We start from the raw sequence: 15,389 nt of genomic DNA on the forward strand, positions 1-15,389 counted from the left end.
CAGAGAAAGAACATCTCTGCTGGTAATTCAAAAGGCCGTTAGCTAAGAAACACAGCAATAAGAATAGTACCACGTGAAGCAAAAGAACACCTGACGAGTGCCGTGTGTAATTATAGCACGTTTAGGGAGACTAGGATAAAAACTGAGGAAGCGAAAGAGCCGAAGAGCATCGCTGGGTCGTTGCCCTGGGGTAAAGCTGTGTAGCTGCTGCCAGTTAACTGCAAAGATAGAAACAGGCTTTCTTCATTCAGCAGTGTGCCTGCTGCTGGAGAGGAATCACCAGCTAGTACAGAAGTATAAACTAAAGGCGCTTTAAGTGTCATCTAAGTTTGTAAAAAGTGAGTTTGAGACTTGTTTTTGACTTCCAAACTTTTCGAAAGGGAATTCTGAATTTGTGAATATGTTGCCGCTTCCTTTCCCCCTTTCGGTAGCAGGATGGGAGACGGGGATGGTTAGAGGAGACGAAGTTCTTTGTGGAAAATCCAACTCCTGATACAGAGAGAGTGTTGTGCGGACCATTCATTTCTGCCTTGCAGAAATAACAACTGAGTTGACTTTATTGGATGTTGAAGCAACAGACAAAGAGATACCCCAGGGTCAAACTATAGCAGATATTGCAGGATGAAAAGGAGAGGATGCAAAAGGATGGCGGACAGTGGCAGAAGCATTTTCTGCAAACATATTTATCTGGGGTTTTCTTTTTTTCTCTTGCAGGAGCGTTACAGATTGAGAACAGCGAGGAAACAGACCAAGGGAAGTACGAGTGTGTGGCCACCAACTCCCAAGGCGTGCGCTACTCTTCTCCCGCCAACTTATACGTGCGAGGTAGGACCTGAAACGCAGAACACACATGCACGTACACGCACGAACAAGACACAGACACCGAAAAATCACTGTGACGAAGGTGCCTTAGGTATTACTAGTAAAACTACCTCTTCTGTATTACTGTGCTCTTTAACAAGTATTACTAACCCATCCATTGTCTACAATATATGTTGACTCTGTTGTTTGGTATTTCTCACAACCACCTTTAACAAGTCCACCTTAAACCTTGGTGCGAGCTCCGACAGTTGAATCAAAGCGAGGATAAAGTGGGGACCACACCTTGGTTTAACTGCATGGAAACATCACTGATCTGTCTGCTAAAGTGGTTTCTGTACTAGAGGCAAATTAATTGGTTGAGAGATTTGAACAAAATTGGGAGTGAGAGTCAAGATGTAATTTTGGCTTTACAGTGTTTCACATTAATGGGATCACTGTGGACCCCACATGCTTAAATAAATCTGTGGGTGCTGTTGTAACACTGGCTTATGGCTCAAAGGCCACAACCAATGTCCAGTATTGCAAGTTCTAGTTTCTATTTTACGTGGGATAACAGAGAAGCGTGAATGCAGTTTGACTGGTGCGTGCGTGTGTGTGCGCGCGCGCGTGTGTGTGTGTGTGCGTGCGTGTGTGTGTGGTGCAGTGAAGCGAGTGGCTTTGCGCTGGCCGTTTTTATTCTCTCTGTGTTTCCCCGTTCTCTCTCTCCCCTCTCACGTCATTGTGTTCTGCATCAACCCCCTTCCATCCCTCAGAGCTTCGAGAAGGTTGGTGCGCTCTTTCTTTTCTTTTGTTACTCCTTTGTTTCAGAAAGCTTCACTTATTGAAACAGAGGGAAACAAAAAAAGACGACAAAAAAAAAACCACAGTATGAGTTAAAGGACAGCGGAGTAGATTTGAAGTGAAATGATTCAAACCTGTATCCAAAATGATGAGAGTAAAGCTGCTGCGATGATGAAGCGGTCTGCCTACGCAGCAGAGTGCATTGACTGCATTGTGAGGCCTTGTGTGCAGAACCCTTGGTATTGCCTTCACTCCCCGATCAATGTTTTCTGCATGGTATGATCTTGTTGTCATGGAGACCCAAGAATTGGAAGATTAAAAAGAGGCAATGTTTGCATGGAAGGAGTGAGAGAGAAAGAGAAAGGAGCACCGCTTGCATGTGTGTTGACTGACGGACTGACACCAGAGCATGGCACAGTGTGTTATCACGCTTATTGATATGCTCAGATTGTGATCTGATTGAACTTGCTGTCTTGTCATGTCTTGCTACTGTTTTTTTTTTTGTGTGTGTGTTTTTTTAAATTCTTTTCCCCTTTGTACCATCTTGTTTGGCGGTTTGTCTTTGTTCCCATGTCATCACATCTGCTCCAGTGCTGCACTTGTTGAGTGGAAGTCTTGCACTTGCTTGTGTATGCCCCCTTGTTCTGCAGTTTTACGTTCGGTTTGTCAGACGAGAATCACTCACTGGTATAAATTCATGACGCAAACTCAAAATGGCAAGAGGACGGGTCACGTGACTGATGATGGACACTAGTGTTGAAACTAACATTAACGTTGGCTAAATTATCCGGAACCACTGCACTACAGTTCAGAATACACGTGTTACGATGGAGCATCATAGACTGTACATAAAAGATGGATTGTGAGCAATAATTTTTTGTTTGCTTTCTTTTTTTTTTCTTTGGAGCCAGAAGTTACCATGTTTAGATGAAAAGGTGGATGCGCATTAGCAAGACCGATTAGCAAGATGCATCCACCGAGATGCATCTCATTAGGATACTGTGTTAACCATTCAGAAAGCCATTTTATTTGTCAGACAATTGCATTAATATCATGTCCATAAGCCATAACATTAGAGACACTTCAAGACAGCTAGCCGCAGAGCCTCCTCTGCTGGCACACGTCTGTCTGCCCCACTCCTAATAATAACACCCAGCATTGCTGCTTGTGTTACATACTCAAGCATAATATGAAAAATAGGATGCCTTGCTTTAGACATTATAGAATACTTAAATTAGCTACACCTCAACCAAGTTCATTTGATTTGTATTTTCCACAGCTATGAGACAAAAGACATAAAGTTTACAAGGTTACAGGTTTTATTTATTTGTTTATTTTTTTATTTTTTTCCCTTTTCCACCTGTGTGCTTTAAATATTCATACTAATGCTGCACATTTTCTACAGGTAGCCTCTGAAGGTTTATTATACAGTAATAAGTAAAATAAGCTCTCTTTAATGGACTGTTATACAGTCTAGGCCATGTCTTACCTTGCTTGACTCCCCACCAAACACTGTGATACGTCTTTGTTGACTGACATTTGAAATTAATTATATCCATTCTCAATCTTAGATATTGAGAGGGGTATTAATGATTCTCTCTTATTACAGTGGTTAATGAAAGCTGTGTCCTTGAGACAGACAAGATGGTGCTGAGTAAATGTCAGCTATATAGCGATGCTGAGATTCAGCGGTAATCCTTATGGCTGTGCCAAGGTCTCCCCAGCCCGTAGCCTCCAGACTCCCTGCAGAGAACAGGACTAATGATAGCTCCACTAATAAAGAGCGAAGCTCCTGGCTCGTACAAACTGTATAGAAAATGGTGGGGAATCATGCGTCCTGGCTCGATTAACTTTAAGCTAGAGGCTCTGTGAGCACAAAAAGGATTATCCCTTGTTATGAGCTCACTTTATTGTAAAGTACTCACCTTTGGCTCCCCGGTGGATTCTTCAGTCGTCGTCTGTGTTCACAACCGGTATTTTTAGAACTACTCCACCGCTTGATGTAGGAGATTACCGAACAGTCATCTTGAGTCTTTACTTTCATCCTTAAACTTAAAGCATTATCAAATTAGCCCACATGCTTACATTGACATCTTTTATTTATTCTTGCTGTGTTGACAGATACATGCCCGTGTGGCTTAAACTGACGTTTTGGTCCTGCTGCATTGCACCTGCTTTGTCTTGTGCATGGAGCTGTCATGGATGCAGTCTGTGTGCGTGTCTCTCCAGCATGCTCAGATGAGGAGATGCCTGCCCAATCATGTCTGTTTTCTAACAGATCTACCTGTTTTTGTCTCTTTGTCTCTTTCTTGTCTTTAACTTCTGTATCCAATTCTGGGTATATTTTTAAGTTTGATTTTTTATTTATTTTTTTATTGCTTTGGTTTGTTTTTCCAAGTTGCTTTGAACTTTGTTATTCGTGAAATGACCACAACTATTTACTTTTTTTTTAATTTCTTGAAATCATGCAAAAATGTTAACTTCTATCCAATTGTCTCTAGATGCTTTGAGTAGGGGGGATGTGGCCCACGAAGATTCCCAGTAATGATGTCACTCATTAAGGAGTGGAGGTTATGCAGCAAATTTATCAATATTTATGTATTCATTCAAGTATTTAATTTGACATTTTCTTTCATATAGCGTTACATTTATTGCTGGATTTGCAAGTAATTGAGAAAAAAAAGACTAGACTCTTATTGTTTTGCTACTGTAGGGATATCTTCTTTTATTCGTAATCTTTTTTAAACTGTCTATTTTTAGGGCTTGTGTTGTTTATCGCACATATAAGCTTTCTAGTTTTGAGTTTAGTTTCAACAATGTTTCTGCTCTTTGTCTGCCTTCCCTTTCATTCTCTCCTTTCATCCAGAGATGTTTGTCCGTTACTCTTTTTGTCTCTTTCTGTTTCCTGTGTTTTTGACCCACGGGTATCCTCTTCTTCTCTGTTCTTTCAACATCCGTTCTCTTCAAGCTCTTTTCTCTCTGTCTCTCTCTCTTTCTCTCTCTCTCCCTCTTCTCTTACTTTTGAAGCACCTTCTTTCTGAATGGGCCTGACTCTGGTATACAGCCGTGTTTTAAAATAGATCCATGTGTTTTCTTCTTCCTCGCTCCTCTTTTCTTCCCCCTTTTCCCTCCTTCCCCACGAACCCTCTTCTAATCCTCTCTCCCCTGTCTTTTCCCCTCCTTTCCCACCCCCTCCTTTTTTCTCTTCTCCTTCTTCTTCTTCTTCTGCATTCTGTCTGCACCCTGATGTGTAGGAGCGACAGACACATGTACATAAGTTTATTAACTTATAAACATGCACATACTACCTCACATATCTCTCTTTTTGCTCGCACTCGTTCTTTCCCGTTCTGCCTCGTTCTCTCATGCTGTCTTGGTGTTCTTTACTTAAATGTGTCCGATGATCACTTTGTAAATGCCACAACACCTTTTTAGAACCCTTGATCCACTCCTGTCCACATTTCCTATTCATTTGACTACACACTGTATCAGTTTTGAATCCTATGTATTGTACAGTATGTTGTTGTACAATGTGGCTGTCCTTTGCTACATTGCGTTTCATTGTCTGGAAGAGAAGCAGAGCTGCCTCTCTCTCTCTCTCTCTCTCTCTCTCTCTCCCTCCCTCTCGCTCTTTTTCTTTGTCTCTCTGTCTTTTTCTTTTCTGTCCTTCGATCTGTCCCTCCCGTGTCTCTGCTCTTATCTTGCTTCTCTCTGTCCCCCCTCTCAGTCCACAGTTCTTCGTTCTCTTCTTTGTGTTTCTCCACCATTTTATCCCTCTTGAGTCGCCCAGGCATGCAAGTGACCTATGAGTTCAGTCTCTCGATGCATCTCTCCCCTAATGTGTAGTCAACCGAGCTCTGACAGATGCAGTATTGGATATAACTTGCCACTTTGCTTGTTCTTCTCATGGGGACACAAATAGCAGGCAGGGCCTATTGATTGGCCCCCATGATGCATATACTCTCTAAAAGGAGCCCATCTACCGCACAGGCACCTCAAGGCACGGCAATCTGAATGAAGAAAAGTTTTTTCCCTCATAAGTTACTGCTAAAGTTTAGCCTGCTTAGTCACTGCTTCGAGGTGGTGTTTTATTAATAATTCTGCATAAATCTGCTTCCTGCATAAATTGATAACCCGTAAAAAAAAAAAAAAAAACCCGCTGTTGTCGTTTTTTGGGTTTTGGTTTTTTACGAAAGAGAAACTGACTATAGGTGTCATGTCCTGGATGAAATGATACTCAAGAGTTTGTCACTTTATTATTTTGAGAAGGCAGCTCACTCTGAGTGGTTGAGCTCAGCACAAGATTTGTGTCTTTTTGTTGGATTCATCAGTGCCATAAAGTAATTGGGACTAAACTTGAAATATCCCTATGTAATTTTCTGTAAAAACCCTGAAGTTCATTCTCCCCCTTCCTGTTACCTCTCCTCTCCTTCTCTCTCTCTTTCTTTTTTATCTTTCTCGCCCTCTCTCTCTTTCTCTCTCTCAATCTCTATCTCGCTCTCTGCCTCGCTCTTTTTCTTCTCATTCTCTCCCCCCTTTACTCCCTTGCCCCCTCCTCCTTCTTTCTCTCCACCTTTCTCCTTCTCACTCCCTTCCCCACTTTTCTCCTTCCCTTTCCTTAACCCCTCTCCCCCACCCCCGTCCCACTTCCTTTCTCCCCTCCCGACTCTCCTCCTTTCCCAGTGCGCCGCGTGCCCCCTCGTTTCTCCATCCTCCCTTCCAACCACGAGATCATGCCAGGAGGGAGCATCAACATCACCTGCGTGGCCGTGGGTTCACCCATGCCTTATGTCAAGTGGATGCTGGGTAACGAGGACCTGACTCCCGAGGATGAAATGCCGATTGGACGGAATGTGCTGGAGCTCAATAGTGTCCGCGAGTCTGCAAACTACACCTGTGTGGCAATGAGTAGCCTGGGTATCATTGAGGCCAGCGCTCAGGTCTTAGTGAAGAGTAAGGGCCCCGGCAACCTTTAGATGCCTAAGAATGTTTTTAATTTTAGCCTGAGAAAGTAGAAAAGTTCAGCTGTCTTCTCATATGTACTCAGCAGGGTTCTGGCATCCCCTGTCAGTGAAAGTGCAGCAATTTAAATAGTATAACGTAGCATCCTTAATTTATTAATCAGTGTATTTCAGGTTAAATGTTACTGTCACTGGACACTGCAAGTACCACTAAAGAAATGCAGTTTAGCAGGTTGAATATAAATGTAATATATGTTAAACAAAGCAACATTTATACTGTAAAAGAATCAAGTATTTCCACTAAATATAAAACGTAATTTCAACACTGAGACCAAGAGAGTATTTTTCTTTTTTCAAACGTTTAAATCACCTGCTGCCACTCTAATCCCCAGCTTTACCAAAGCCTCCCGGCACGCCCATTGTCACCGAGACCACAGCCACCAGTGTGACCATCACATGGGACTCTGGCAACCCCGACCCCGTCTCCTACTACATCATTCAGTACCGAGCCAAAGGGCCCGACAGCAAGTATGAGACAGTGGACAGCATCACCACCACCCGCTACAGCATCGGGGGGCTCTACCCCAACACAGAGTACGAAATCAGAGTTTCAGCCTATAATACCATCGGCCAGGGGCCCCCGTCCGCTCGCGTGGAGGCTCGTACGGGAGAGCAAGCCCCCGCCAGCCCGCCGCGAAACGTCCAAGCTCACATTATCTCTGAGAACACTGTGATGGTCCGCTGGGAAGAACCGGAAGAGCCCAATGGACAGGTGAGATGAGGATTGGAACAGCCCTGTTTGATCTGTTATCAGTAGAGGAAAACACACATTTTTACATTTCCTTTTATCTGCTGGCATGCTTCTCCAGCTGTCAACCTGAAAAATGTTCTCAAAAGGGTGGTGAATGCCTGCACCGAGACCTCAGATACCCAGCAGAAAAAGTCCTTCATTTTTGTGCTTTGTGTTCTGTAACAGAGAGGACGGACCGACGGACAGACAGACAGATAGATAGATAGATGTCTCCCTGTGCTCTTCTCTCTAAAGAAGGAAAGGGTAATTGGACAGTCCTCTCTAAGTACAGAGCGCTCCCTCCAGAGGCCTGTTTCCTTTTTCAAGCCTACCAACCTGCACCGTAGGTCCATAAAAGTACAAGACTGAAACTGAGTGCATATGAGGATTATGGATATTAAAGAGTAATAACAGGAGAGCTATACTTTGTACTACCCATAAACTAATCCCACAGACGAGGAATATCGTGATCACATTTTAAATGCTACAATCTGATGGCATCCACAGTATTATTTATTTATTTTATTGAAGCTTTATCAGGACCAAATGTAAAACTGCACCTTATGACAGTGACCTCTAGGAAACAGTAATCTGTTGGACCATCTGGCCTGAAGTCAAACAATAATTCAGACACGATGACCTTGGCTGCCGTAAATTCTTGTTGTGTTAAAAGATGGCATTATGGATTACCCCGGTTGTAGGACAGTGGGATTAGGTGAAAGTCACGTAATGCATCCCAGTCCCAGATGACCTTAAAATCCAGTCCCAATCAAAACAAACTTGTCCGCACGATTCACTGGGTGGCTTTCCTTTTGCTATGTTTTGTAGGTGAAAGGCTATCGTGTGTACTACACCATGGATCCGTCCCGGCCCATAAACGAGTGGCAGATTCATAACGTCCAGGATAGTGTGCTCACTACCATTCAGAACCTGGTAACCTCAGAGACCTACACCATCCAGGTCCTCGCCTTCACCTCCGTTGGGGACGGACCCTTCTCAGACCCCGTCCATGTTAAAGTCTTGCGTGGAGGTTAGTGCGCGACCGTGCATCGACATAATCATCGGTAGACGTTCGTGAAAGAGAATAAATTTAGCCCGCATGCTAGTGCATAGATAACGGCTAAGTAGCCATTTGCATTTACTTATGTGTGGATGAGTAATGGTTATTTTTTCAGACGAGCATGTGCAGCAGAGCACAAATGAGTAAGTACTCGTGATTATGTGCAAGTATACAAACCGCTCAGGAGCTTATTCGAGGAGCTTATGTAAAGTTTGAGTAGCAAGCCACTGTGAAAGTTTGACCTGTCAGAACATATGACTTCTTCAAAGTGAATAAATTCTACCAGCAGGGACCAAAGTGTGGAGATTTATGTGAAGGAAACAGGGATTAACAGCGAGAAATATCCCTCATGCCCCGGTGCTGATTGTGTCACCGTGACAGCTCCTGAGAAGCTGCTAGGTTTATATGATGGGAGGTGAAAAGAGATGACAAAAAAAAACAAACTGCGACGGTATTACTGGTTAAATTTCTGCGGCACTTTTACTTCTGCTCCACTTTTAGTCTCTAACAGTTTCTGACACGTAAAGAAATGAAAGTATATGTAAGAATCTGATTTATGATGAGATGTTTAAGGGTTACTACTTAAATGATTAGAAATTAGGTTGTGTTTAAGTACATTTTTTAAAACCTTTGTCTAAATTGAAGTCTTTCTAGCACAATTACCAATAATAATGATGAATACATTATCAAAAAAATATTCATTGCATTTGAATGACTTAATGAAACAGAGTTATACATATAATAAATAATCTTTATGAATAGTGCAAAGCCAAGTATTAGTACTGCTGTAAGCCAAGGTCTTATTTGAGTGTGTTTTGTCCTGTTCCCTGCAGTCCCTGGCCAGCCAAGCAAGTTTAAAGTGGGTAAAGTGACAGACACGAGCATAGAGCTGACCTGGGAGCCTGTCCACAACAAAGAGAAAATCGTCAACTATGAGCTCCTCTACAAACCTGTCAAGTTTGGCAGCTTGGTAAGACCTCTTAGTCTGTTTTTTAATAAATCCATCTGCTGAGTGGATTTCTTATCAAGACAAAGGCTTGAAAGGGAGATAAAAGAAGATTTTTTAAAAGATTAACCCCAAAGTCCTGCACCCTTGTGTCTAGTGGTCGCACTCTCGGTCAACTTCTCTTCTCCAGCTCTTCTCTAATGTCTCTCTTTTTACTCTTCTCATCTCCCCCCCTCCCTCATCGTCGTACCTCTCTGCTCCCCTCTCTTCTCTCTCACAGGAGAAGCTGACCTTCGGGCCCAGGAATTCTTACACTGTGGAGGGTCTCAAAGCGAACACCGAGTACTCCTTCTCCCTGGCTGCCATCTCAAGCAAAGGCATCGGCGCTTTCACTAACGAACTGGTGCAGAGGACATCACAAGCCAGTACGTCTCGACTGAGCCGGATTCACACAGTGTTCCTGCACACACCAACGCATATCCCACAAATTCAAATTCTATTGTGTTTATTTATTTATTTATTTAATGTATTGTGCCGCGAATATCTTGGAAACATTTTGTCCTCCAAACGCTCTCACACACAGCTCGTAGCGGTACATTTCCCTCAGCTCCCGGCCTGGTAAAACCTGGAAGCCGTCTCTGCATCTCTCCATGTGTCTCGTTTATCAACCCATACGTCCAGCCCCACCCCCTCCTCCAACCCATCCATCTCTGTTTGACCGTGCCTTTCTTCCACCCCTCAGCCTCTCTCTTTCTCGCACAGCCAAAACATCATGACAGATGGAGATGGAGCACCGATTAATGTTTCACTCTTCCTTTCCTTTGCCCTCTTTTCACTCTTTCCACTCTATCAGTGTCTAATGTCTTTGAAAGGGTGCAACTGTCTGCCACTTATTGGCTAGCAGCCAGTGGTCAGGAGCATTAAAGGATGGCGGGTAGCCTGCTATGTTGACAGGTAAGTGCTGGCCAGTCTGTATTTTACCCACGCTGAGCTTAGATTCTCTCCCTTGTCTCCTTTTCTCTGATTTCTTTGGGTTTTTTTCTATTTTTGTGCAATCACTCTTAGCCAATAAGAGTTAAATGAGTTCCACCATTTTGTTCTGACACCAAGTTATTTCATATCTGCTCTCAAGAAAGGATAACAGAAAAATGGTACAAGGAAAAGAATTTATAAAGTCGATATGAAAAGCCCCGCAGTTCACCGCGCCGTTTTCCTTTAAGTGGTAAGTACTTGCAGTCACCCATCAGACTGCGTTTAGTGGGGTTCTCTCTTTACCCCCAAACGGAAAGAGTAACCAAGGTTGTGTACCAGAGGATGTTGGGGGGGGGGGGTGATATTTGGAAAAAGGGAAGGTGCTAGATAAGCAGACTATTTCATGCAGCAGAATTCATTTCCCAGGGAGGTTATGTGCGCTTTCTTATCGCCAAGCTTTGGTGCACATCTAGATTGTCCCCCGAGGCCAACAGAACAGTGGCTGTATGGCTGAGTGGATAGATACTTGAACCTGTCAGCCATGACTATTACACTCCCACACACACACGCACAAGCCTGGACCTCGGACATGCCCGCCTTTGTTTGTGTGTGTGTGTGTGTTACTTAAATGACATTATATTGGTTGAGCTATATCTGTGATTCATAAATCTGTGGTGTCTTTTCGTGATTTCTGTTTCTGCACTCATGTCTGTGACAGTAAATATCCAAGCCTCTGTCTTTCAGTTCTGCAATTCATCATTCTAGCTTGACTTTCAATTTCCTGTCTTAGCTCCTTTTTTCCCCTCCGGGATCTCAGATTTTGTTTTGTGTTTTTTTTTTTCTTTTGTTTTGTTTTTTTCTCCTTTACCTGCCTCCTAAATCCTTTCAGCACCGTATGAGATCTGGTTTAGTGGTTTGTTTGGGTTTTTTTTTATCTCCTGCTGCGATGTGTAAGACCTTTCTCTAGTCAGCCACAGTGAAAAATCTCACACCACCCTACCGTCTTGAGGACTCGAGGATTAGCCGACTGGTCATGTGAAATGTATACATGTGTCTGTGCTCTCGTGCAGCTAGCTGTGCATCCCCATTTTTTTGAAAGAGAACAGACATTTATCTGTTTTTCATTCATAAATCTCGAGCCTTTTTTGGCACTACCTATAGCCAGGGGATAAGATATAATCATTGACTGCTGGATGCACATTCTCCTTGGGTATAATTAAGTTGTCCACTTAGGGTCGATACTCTTGTCTCTGGTTTATTTCATTAGGCTCTCAGGCTAACATTATGCTTTTACATTATGTGGTTGCGCCCCCTTTTTTTGCCCAATTCAGGTTTGTCCCAGTGTTATCTCTTTCAGTTCAGTTTACCTTAGTTTCTCATTGTTTCCTTTTTTATCCTTATCTCCGGTCCTTTTGCTTGTATTTTCCCTTCTCCCGGGTCGTCTCTCCTAAACTCTTTGCCAATTGCCCTGCTTGCCCTTTGTCCAATCAGAGCCCTCAGCCGCACCAGAGGGTGTGTCCTGCGAGAGTGCCAGCTCCACCTCGCTGAGAGTAAGTTGGGGGCCTCCTCCAATGGAGGGCCAGAATGGCGAGTTGGCAGGTTATGAGCTGAGATACCAGAAAGTTTCTGGGGCAGGAGGTGGAGGTCTGGGTCCGGAGGTGAAAGACCTTCCTATCCCGGCCCAGCAGGGGCAGACAGTGGTAGAGGGGCTGGAGAAATGGAGTTGGTACAACATCACTATTGCAGCCTCCACCGCAGAGGGGACTGGACCCAGCAGCCCTGCTGTGCTCTGCAGAACAGACGAGGACGGTGAGCGTGAGAGCCGCAGATCAGACCTAAACGTTATTGACTGCTAAGTTGATTATTTACTGGCTAGAACTTTGGTCACTTAATTAATTCCACACGTGTGCTCAGTTCCCGGCGCAGCCCCTCGTCAGGTGGATGTCCAGCCGCTGAACTCCTCGGCTCTCCGAGTCACGTGGCGCCCAGTGTTGCCACGGTTACGGCAAGGCCAGATCCGCGGCTACCAGGTGCATTTCAGCCAGGCAGAGAGCGGTGAATCACGCAACCTTCCCCGGATCAAAGACCTCTTATTGGACGAGTCTCAGGTGACAGCATAGCTAAATATATAAATGATTAAATGGTGTTCATTTGTTATATTCATTCTCCCTTTCTCCTCCGCTCCTTTGACTCACTCCTTCTCTCATCCGTCTCGGCTGCCTGTGGGGTGTGTCTCGTCTGTGGGATAAGATGGAGGAGGATGACGCGACTCAATATGTGAGTGCAGACTACCCGTCCTCTTCTCATTATAAATGAACCAATTATTAATGCATACAGCGCTATGCTGCTAATAGACCACAGATTTAATTATCAACTCTTATGTAAGTTTTCTTCTTTTCTTTTTTTTTTTTGCTGATGCACAGTTCTTCCCCAAAAAAGGGGAATAAATCAATAAATAGTGTCTTTTTTTTCTAAGATTGAAAGGAGTGAGTTTGCAGTATTTGATGGTGGTATTTTGTGTTTTCTCCCGCAGGAGCTGATTTTAGGAGATCTGAAAGCAGAGACTTTGTACTCTGTCTCTGTGGCAGCATACACCACCAAAGGGGATGGAGCACACAGCAAAGCCAAGCTGGTGCAGACCCCGGGGATTGGTAAGCATATGTCAAGTATACATTTCAGTGCCCCAGATTTAGTAGCATACTCAAGAATTGATCGTACAGTAAGCTGCGCCAGGAGATGGCAATAAATAAGCCGGCAATCAATTCTAATTCTTCTGTATTTGCGTGATATATGTTTATCTCTATTCATTTTCTTTTTTTCTGCTGCCTACGCTGTTGTCTGCAGTGCCTGGTCCCCCTTCCCTTTGGGTGCGTCTGGGATCGAGCCCGTCAGTTGTGGTGCGGTGGGCTCCTCCGCTGGAATGCTCTGATAGCCGGGGGGCCCCGGTGGAAATCCAGGGCTACCGCCTACAGTTTGGCCTGAAGAATAGCTCTTTAGACACCACGGTGGATTTCACAAATCGTGAGAGAAACTTCACTGCGAGAGACCTCTCCCCAGGCTCCTCCTACATCTTTGTGCTCGCCGCAAAGAGCCGAGCAGGCTATGGAGATGTAGTCCAGCAGGAAATAACAGTCCCTATTTTTCCTCCCGTGGGATACCCCAAAATATCTGACTTTGTTAATGTCACTTGCTGCTCCCTGCAGTTGTCCTGGCTGCCCCCAACCCCAGAGGAGAGCAACGGTGTGATTACAGAGTACACTCTAGCCTACAAAGAGGCTGCACACACCCAACCCTCTACTGACCCTGGCCCCTCCGCTTTTCCAACCCCCTTTGCTCGTCCACGGCTGATAGCGCTACCAGCAAGTGAGTCGAGCTACACCATCCTGGGCCTCAATCACAGCAAAGCTTACGAGGTGCAGCTCAGAGCCCACAACAAGGCAGGGCCGGGCCCCTTCAGCCCACTACTGGTGCGCCTCACCCTGTCCTTGGAAACAGGTAGGGCTGGCCTCCGGCCTCAGGAACACCTTTCTAAGCGCTGGTTCAACTTCACATCTCCCCTTACTGTGGATTTCACTCCAAAAACACTAAACTTAATGAAGTCTGGGCCAGTTCTTACAGGTCTGCCTCTCACCAGTGCACCTCAGAGAGGATGAGAACTGCAAAGTGCGGGACACAACTACTCTCCCCAATCTCCTCCACTCACTCACTTATACCTTCATCACCTACCCTTCACCACCAATGGAAGCAGGCTGAATGTTAATGGATGTTTGCTTCAAGAGCACTGCTTATCACAAACCCTCAGGTAAAAGTCAATACAGGGCTCGGATATACAGTATCTAATAGCGAAGGTAAGTGTTCGGTCTGATTTGAAGCGAAAACCGGCGTCTGGCGCTGTATCTGCAGGTAAGCTTTTTTTATCTGATAGACCTTCACTACCACCTTTTCCAAAGGCTTTGCTGAAGTCTGAGTCTAACAAACACAACCTTACACTCTAACAACGTGGCATGTCACATTTCTGCAGCCAGTCTGTCTCTTACTTGTACTTATTACTCTTGCCATCCACTTTCCTCATCACCTGCCTATCCTCCTAACCATCATGTCTTTCCCCCTCCTCATCAACTGACCGGGCTGTTCTCCATTTTTACAGGTCTAGAAAAGCAGAGGACGCCGCGATTTTAATAAAACGCTTCATCACGAGTGACTCTCTGCCTGTTTGTTTCTTCACTTCGCAGATGTGCCGAGGAATTTTTCGGTCAATCTGGCCACTGAGACCAGCGTTCTTCTTACCTGGGAGTTTCCAGAGACTAGCAACCCCTATCGCTTTACTGTATGTTGAATGACACGTGCAGTGCCTCATTGTGTTACGTAAAACTCTAATGTTTTAACATTTGTGGGATCCTTAAGATTATAATACTCAGCTTTATTTGGGTCAAGTTTTTGGAAATTATAGAGTGCATTTTAAATAGCAAGAGTTAATTACAGATCAGCATATTGTAGGACAAACAACATCTCAGAGATGCAGAAAAAATGTATGACAGGAAAGAGGATAGAAACTATTTAAATAAAGCGTGAAATACTGAGTAACACAGATCTAATAAAAATGTATAAAATTAATATATAAAAAGAACACAAATAAAAAGCAAAACAGGCAATATTTTTTTAAATCCAAGATTGATCAAATAAAAAATGTGAAATTTAAAAACACTTATGAGCTGCTGACTCATTTTTAAAATATTTTTAGCATGCATGACCCCGACACAATAATACACCCACAGATCTACCCACAGGCATTCATGTGGAATTTCTCTGGACTATGAGAAGTTCAATTAAACTGAGCATTTACTGAATATAGCAAAATCCATCTACCAGCACTTTAAAGTGCACTTATTATCTCATTTATTGAATCCAGAAAAGAGGTTTACTGGGATTATATCCCTTGCTAATAACTGACTAGGTTTACTAACTCCTAGTTTACACTGGTCCCAGCTAAGAATAGTTTAGCACACATTCCTCCAATAAAATGTCAGAAAGGGCATCTGGTATAAAAAACAAAAACAA

The 15,389-nt window shown here is 43.9% G+C and overlaps 1 protein-coding gene across 18 annotated transcripts in view; it reads left to right on the top strand.

Moving 5' to 3' along the window:
* The window catches only part of LOC102289157 (receptor-type tyrosine-protein phosphatase S), a 70,097-nt gene that overhangs the window by 36,602 nt on the left and 18,106 nt on the right, over positions 1–15,389 (top strand). For 5 of the 18 annotated variants that reach the window (XM_042219998.1, XM_042219999.1, XM_042220001.1 and 2 more), the window contains exons 6-19: positions 715–825; positions 1,575–1,586; positions 4,857–4,871; positions 6,286–6,555; positions 6,956–7,335; positions 8,182–8,383; positions 9,247–9,383; positions 9,640–9,784; positions 11,823–12,140; positions 12,246–12,439; positions 12,582–12,608; positions 12,865–12,982; positions 13,176–13,826; positions 14,564–14,658. In XM_042219998.1, coding sequence (XP_042075932.1) covers positions 715–825; positions 1,575–1,586; positions 4,857–4,871; positions 6,286–6,555; positions 6,956–7,335; positions 8,182–8,383; positions 9,247–9,383; positions 9,640–9,784; positions 11,823–12,140; positions 12,246–12,439; positions 12,582–12,608; positions 12,865–12,982; positions 13,176–13,826; positions 14,564–14,658 — 2,675 coding nt within the window. The remainder of the gene's footprint in view (positions 1–714; positions 826–1,574; positions 1,587–4,856; positions 4,872–6,285; positions 6,556–6,955; positions 7,336–8,181; positions 8,384–9,246; positions 9,384–9,639; positions 9,785–11,822; positions 12,141–12,245; positions 12,440–12,581; positions 12,609–12,864; positions 12,983–13,175; positions 13,827–14,563; positions 14,659–15,389) is intronic. The other 13 variants (XM_042220004.1, XM_042220010.1, XM_042220011.1 and 10 more) reach the window with 6 other exon arrangements.

This window comes from Haplochromis burtoni, unplaced genomic scaffold (genome assembly GCF_018398535.1).
Source record: "Haplochromis burtoni strain Fernald_Lab_line unplaced genomic scaffold, NCSU_Asbu1 Contig_41, whole genome shotgun sequence".
Classification (NCBI taxonomy): domain Eukaryota; kingdom Metazoa; phylum Chordata; class Actinopteri; order Cichliformes; family Cichlidae; genus Haplochromis; species Haplochromis burtoni.